Consider the following 7,270-nt stretch of genomic DNA (forward strand, 5'->3'; position numbering starts at 1 on the left):
TGTTTTCTAAGAAAATGTATGGACTTGTATACATGGTGGACATTGGACATATGTCAGAGTATGACTCCAAAAAAGGAGATCAATTTTGTCAGCAACATGTAGCACCACGTGCAGAATTTCCTGAGATGTCCCCATCACATTTAAAAAACCTTTGTTTTAGATTAATAAATAAATAATGGTAGATAAATCCAATATCATGCTCTGAAAATGCTCAAATGTGCATAGTAGACGGTGTGCTTCCTCTTCTCCAGAGGTAAAGTGGGTTTATAAATGTGTATTGGACAAAAAAGCTAACCGAGTATGTCAACCTAAGAGAAATAGGAAGAAGAAAGAGAAGTGGGGATTTCCAATCAACACTGCATACCAGTCACAGCATTGATGTTTAAATGACCTTTGACCTGCAGATGGAAGCCCGTTAACATGAGATCAGACAGAGAAGAGCCTCTGAAGTGAACTTGACCTCCTGCAGAGTGCAAGCAGCTTAAATGTGACCTAATAACCAGGTAACGCAGTTAAGCAACATTTTACAGCACATGTTCTCCCGCCAATAAAGAAACCACCCATCCTTAGGTTAATTAATGGTGTACATCAGTTACAGATTAGTACACATTTTCTCAACCTTCTATTTTGAGGTTGTTTTGACGAAGCTGGTGCAGATAACTGGGCTCAGGCTCACATACACACTGCAGGCTATACTTTAACATGCAAGGGAAACCTATACTTCAGTTCAAAGCTATAATATCTCTGTGTGTACGAGCAGAGGTCATGTTTACGATGAAACCCTCGGTGTCTACGAGCAAGTTCTTAAAAAGGGTAGAAGATAAAGCTATTCCTGATATGGTCGGCCTTTTTTGTATCACAATCAAAGTCAAATAATTCAAAAGTGTTAATGAATAAAAGGTTGGGCCTCTTATTCTGAGTCAAATACTGAAAGGATAAAGGCTCTTGCGTTGACGAGGACACTTTCATGTTATAAAAGGCAGTGAATTCACTAGGAACCATTCCTTAATTATGGTAAGCTTCTGGTATAATATCCATGTAAGCCCTGAAATCAAACGGGGAATGTGTCAGGTATTAAAAGGGGTCTTTTTCGCATTTTAAATAATTGTTTTTAGATCTCTTTTTTTAATATTTATAAATCTAGCAAATATGTAGAATAGTGCCCTTTGTGCACACAGGATGCAATTCTGCTTTTGCATGCAAAGTGAATTAGACAAAAGCCTTTCCTGTTCTCTGCATGAAACTCTTCTGCAAAGTGACTTCACACCAGAGGAGCCGGTCTTCCTCTGTGAGTTTTAAAAGAGATAATGGAGGATGCTGAATTGGTCTCAATAAGAAGCCGTCTGTGCTGTGTTAGGTGAAGACCTAAGGCTCATGTTTTATTGGCTGCACTTTCAAAAATGATTGCATGCACATAAAAAAACAACTGCAGTTTCAATCTCATTTATGCATTAATCCGTAAAGGTCTACATTTTATGTGCAAGAGCTTCAACTTTTCTCCTTTCAGTTGGAAATTCAATGAAATGTTTAAAGGCAATCTCTGATAATAAGCATAGCAGCAATTAATGACACGCTGTGAAAAATAATAGCTAAACTGGCCAGCAGCCTTACTTGAAAGTGCAAAACCTGCATTTGCATTTGTGTTCCCGTGCCTTAAATACATGATCTTTCTGTTGATACATGTTAATAGGTGCAGAATTACTTCGTGCTGCAACTAAAGATTATTCTCGTTATCGTTTCGTCTGAGGATTCTCTTCTCCGATGAGAGCCGAAGGTGAAGTCTTAAAATAAGATTTTTCGTTCAACCAATACTCCCAAAACCTTTCACTCTGGAACCATCACAAATATTGACATCTTTTCTTAAACCATTAACCGCTTGTCCTAATAGTAGACTTATTTCAGCTCGAGACAGTTTTATTATTGTTCGGTATTAAATTGCCTTCAGCCCAGAGTGTATTTGGAGCAGCTGCACACTTCGGTTATTTCTTCGGAGCAGGTAGTTCACCTCACGGCTCAATAATAATCACCAGCAACTATGATATTGGCTACAACCGGGGGAATAAAGTAGCCCTCAAGTCTGAACTCTAAAAGCTGCAGTATTTGCTTGTGCAAGAAAAAATGGCTTCCTTTATCTTTGTGCTGATTAGCAGCGAGGGTTTGTTGTGGAGTATGAGGAGTCCACAGTAAATGTGTGCCAACTCATTTCCTCAAGGTCTGCTGCGAGAAAAAACCTCCCTCCTCCGGCACAGCCCACACGTGGGGAGATTACATCTTTTATTTATCACTTCTTGCCTCTATTTTTCCAGCAAATTCCAGGCTGGGGTGCAATCAGCCAAGAAAGACACCCTCCCTGTGTGTGTTGTATGTGTGTATGTGTATGTATGTATGTATGTATGTATGTGTGTGTGTGTGTGTGTACGTGCACTACTGCAATTCCTCTTTGTGAGCATACCGATCGAGCCCCCCTCACTCTGTGGAAAAACAGAAACATTTCACAATATCTGGCAATATATGGGCCTCTTATTTTGGCAGGACAGAGGCTGGTGTGTTGGGAGTGTGTATTCCCCGTGGCCCTTCACAAAGCCCACATGCATTTAAAAGCGGGGGGAAGAGGGACGTGTCACGCAGATACTCAAGTGTTCAGATTGCATTACAATTCAAATGAACCATGCAGAGTAATGGGATTACAGCCCTCAGCGCCCTCTGAGAAGGTGTCCCGGGTCTGGAGAACCCACAGGTGACAGACACAATCAAAGACTCCAAGCTGACCGTGTAATGATAAAGGCTGCAAACTGAAAACTATCCCTCCCCACGTCTGCTGCAGCCACAGCGCTCTCTCGTAGATTCCAGAACCTCACAAAGACACGACCCCAAACTGGTGTGAATCACGGCCCATTTAGAAGGATCGCTGTGCTCAATACGCTTCCTCCTTTCCAAATCTCTTCTACTTAACAAGGGAGTGAAAGGTGCTTTTGTTTGCCTTCCTTTTGGAGGCGACAGGAAGCTTGAAAGACACAAATGAACATGAAAATAGGAACAAAGTGCCAAACTCACAATAGGAATGCTGGGCATTTGATAGCCTATGTGCTGGCGGGTAATTAAAATCTCAAAGAGGGCTTAAGCACATAAAACTAGTAAGAAAAATACAACTTTAAATGACATAAAATCAAATGTAAGTGACAAATTGATTTGTGTTGCTGGTGGAGTAATGTTGTCATGCACACGCAGCTGTCAGTTCAGCACACAGGTGTCTGTTCCTGTTTCACTCAAAAAGTCCTCTCGGGGGTTTCAAACAAGCTGACATACGGTAACTGGTCTTTACTCATATTTGCCATGTAGGAAAGTTAGCACATTAATATATGGACAGGTTACTCTAAAACATTCCAGTAATACAATTATACACACTCAATCTAAATATATAACAAAGACATGTGAAACTGCATATTTGACTGCTTTCCAACTTTTATTAGCTGCACAATGAGTCTGCTGATCAAACAAATATGCAGACTGACAAAAGGCACAACGTGCATAAACAAGCATCTGAACTGGGCCACACACACAGAACAACTCATTCAAATGCAATGTGTGTCAGTTAACACCCAACCACACCACTTCCCTTATTACTCAATAGTTTTAAAGAAAGACATTTTTTTTTTTTTTAATGATTTCATAAAGTCTAACACTGTAGCAAGGATTTTCGAATTGGAGACAGCTAGCCAGAAATAGTGGTTTTACATGTAGAATAATGGGCTGTAATGCCTAATCAGCGTTAATAAGTAACACTGGGTCAATTAATTCGAAATATTATAGAGATATGGAAAATATAAAAACACGTTTAGGCGATGTGTATGCTATAGTAGGCTGTCAGTCTCATGACTTGACCTCAAAGTAGCGTCAACAATCTCACTTCAGTATCACACATTGAAACGGTATAATCTCACATTAGCCTAATTTATGAACGCCTCCAGATAAGAAAAATAAAAATCAGCAGTGAGCAGATAATGGTTATTAATCCTTATTCTGTTAAAAGTTTGAAGTCTGGCGGTGTTAAGATGTGAAAATTCCTCTTTTGTTAAAGCCACAGCTTGATTTGCAACGCAATTAGAGGATTTTGGAGGCTTTGTACCCTACATTTCACATTCAAACTGGCCCCAAGCAAAACAGGATTTAAATGCACCAGTCACACATTCCCCATTCATGCACACAGCAGATTTAAAGCCCCATTGTGGGCTCTCCTGTCTCCTGACCGCTTCACCCTTTGTTGTCAAACCCGTCACTTTATCTAGGCTACTTCTCACTCGATATTCACACATTTATTCAGTACAATGGATACTGTTGTTTTTCTTGGTGGTTATTTGTAAAATGGTATTATATTTGTACTCGATATATCCCCAGACATCACTCACCGACTTGCAGTACGTTGTCCACGCAGCCGCTCTCCAGCAGAGCGATGCCCCGGCGGAAAGGCAGCCGCGTTTCGTCGATGCTCTCCCCGTTACTCCCGGTCTCTTCCCCGCCAGTGTTGAACGACGAGTACATGCAAATCTCCCGTTCGCTCCTCGGGAAAGACCAGTAAACGATCCGTCTCTGAACGGGCTCCGGGATCCTCTCGAACCGCTCCTCTACCCTTTGAAACGGCCACTTCTCCGCGACTTTCCTTGCGGCGATGTCCAGCAGGGTCTCCGGGTTCTGGGTCTTGCCTGAGCCGCCCTGGCTGGCTCCAGATCCGCCACACGGCGCCCCCGCGGCCCGCTGGCCTTGCCTACATGTTGCACTGTATCCTGGTCTACAGCAGAGCCGCTTGGCAGGGGGCTGCTGTACGCGCTCCGCCATGATAGCTCCGCTTTAACGGCGACGGAGGAAGTCAACGCACCATATGAACGGGATGGGGAAGGGAAGAGGTTACCCACGGCTTGATTGTTGCCCGTGTATGGCCAAATCATCCTTTTATGGAAACATGGGGGCAGGGCTTCTCCGAGCTTGTCAAACCCCTTTGTTGACAAATTAAGAGGAGGCGGGGTCTGCTCGGTTAGCTCAGTGCTAAAAAAAAAGGGACCGGATGGCGGAATTCCCGTACGGCCGGTAATCCTTTGTGAGGTTTAAGATCAGAAAAGCTTTAAACGACGGGTAAAACGACCGTCCTGGTTCCAGACTGAGGGTTTTAACCGGTGGGTGCTGTAGTCGGAGAGGCGAGCTGCTTTGTCTGCCGGTTATGAGCTAGTAAAGCCGGACTGAGCGATGCTTGTGGGGCGGTGATCGGGCCTGTCAACACGGGAGCCTCGTGGTTTCGGGGGAGGGGCAGTGAACGCAGCACCGCCCCCGTGTGACGTTTAAAGGTCCACTGGAATGTGGATCCGTTTAAAGAAAACGCCACTCATTATGTGAAATATAGTAATTGATGCAAGAAGCACTCATCATTAACTTCTTAAAAACATATCCATAAGCACGTTCTAAACCTTAATCCACAGAATAAATATTATTATTACATCTTCTATGTTTGTTGTGTTTTCATTGTATTGTCCCTCAATATACTATTTACTATTTAGCACCTTGTATTGCACGAAAAAAGTGCTCAATGTTGTACACATAATAGTAATGCTACCAAGTAAAAGTATACGACACATCAGTCGAATACTATTCGATAATAGGCTATATAACAATGTAAATATTACTCGTGATATGGATTTTTCAAAGATTTTTCTTATCTGTAATCCAACTACTCATTATAGCTCATTTTAGATGAGGAAAGTACAATATTACATCTGAATTTGTATTTATAAAGTAGCAAATATTGAAAAGTGTTTGCAACAATGTCCTTATTTTAGTCAGTGATAATACAATACAATACAACATGTCTGTAAAGAGCTTGCAATTGTGTGTTTGATCCTGATTACTTCTACATGAGCGTGCTCACCCCGGGCCACAGGACACAGTTCACTGCGGATAATGGACATGTTGTTGTTGCCCAGTTGCCTTTGGGGCCCAACTGCTGGATTTCTGTTTTATCAGCTGGTTAATTGCATTCACCTGGAGAGTTAGGTGAAAACTAGTCACTGCATTCATTGTTACATTTGGAACAATGGCTTCAGTATGAAACCACTTTTGCAGTTTTTGTAGTTTAACTTTTTGTGTGTGCAGTAGTTATTTGCTTTCTGGCAGAAACATAACACTGTTTGCCATGTTGAGCATTGTGTAATCACATTTTGAAGCTTATGTCACTTATTATGATTATCAAATTATTGGTCCTGCATTTTAAGAAAAACATTTTAGATTTTTTTTTTGTTCAAAGAGAATATCCGTACCATGCTCATACATTTCTGTGGTATCAAAACTCTTGTCCACCCAGAATCAAAGTTTTTCCCAAAATTATTTAAATAAAACCCAAAAATGCTTGATGTTAATTTGCAATTTTTTTTCTGAAAAACATATTCTGTTATTTTAATGCCACATGCTTCTGATGAAGCTGTGTCAGAAAGTAATCAGCATATTGCGCCTGAATCATACAGTAAATTGAGCTAAAGTGGCTAATAAGCTGGGTGCCAATTCTCTGTGGGTTATATTTCACATTACATGCAGACGTTTGAATTAGTGTTAATATGAGAAGTATTGATTAATAGAGCTTTAAGGAAAGAGGAACTAATCACGGCTCACTGGTGTTTATAGCCTACATTGAAAAATGTGACATAATGGTTGAGACTGAAATTAACTTTGGACACTGGTGTGACTTGGTTAAATAGATGCATTTTCAATAGGTCTGGACCTGGATAGGGTGCCAAAATACAGCCATAAAACAAATAAAAAATATTTATCATACAATACTCTGAGGTAAGATAACACACTGACATACGACCCTACTGTTCCGTGTAACGGTAAAGCCTATTTTAAACACTTTTGAACATTAATATTCTATAAGATCCTCTTATATTTGTAACACGCTGTCCTGTAAGAACCACATATCTTTTTACGATGAATCCCTATTTTCATCTTTATGACCATGCATTTTCCAGCTGATGCAAATGGATTTTGAATAGTTTATTTAGCTTAAGAAGTAGGAGAATTTCCAGCATCGTTCAGTTTATCATGAACATTAAAAAGGACCACTGGGATGAAAACCATGTATCTCCAAAGATACATGGTTTTCATCCGACAAAAGGGTATTCAAATGGTAATCTGTAAAGTAACTAAAGCTGTCAGACAAATTAAAAGTAGTAAAAAGTACAATATTTGTGGTGGACTACAGGTTTAAAGTTACATAATATGAAAACACCCA

General features: G+C 40.7%; 1 protein-coding gene across 2 annotated transcripts in view; it reads right to left on the reverse strand.

The window, feature by feature from the left end:
• The window catches only part of zswim6 (zinc finger, SWIM-type containing 6), a 50,939-nt gene extending 45,686 nt beyond the window's left edge, over positions 1-5,253 (reverse strand). For both annotated transcript variants that reach the window (XM_034095883.2, XM_034095882.2), the window contains exon 1: positions 4,407-5,253. In XM_034095883.2, coding sequence (XP_033951774.1) covers positions 4,407-4,833 — 427 coding nt within the window. In that variant the 5' untranslated portion in view covers positions 4,834-5,253. The remainder of the gene's footprint in view (positions 1-4,406) is intronic.
• Between the last annotated feature and the right edge of the window lie 2,017 nt (positions 5,254-7,270).

This window comes from Pseudochaenichthys georgianus, chromosome 12 (assembly GCF_902827115.2).
Source record: "Pseudochaenichthys georgianus chromosome 12, fPseGeo1.2, whole genome shotgun sequence".
NCBI lineage: Eukaryota > Metazoa > Chordata > Actinopteri > Perciformes > Channichthyidae > Pseudochaenichthys > Pseudochaenichthys georgianus.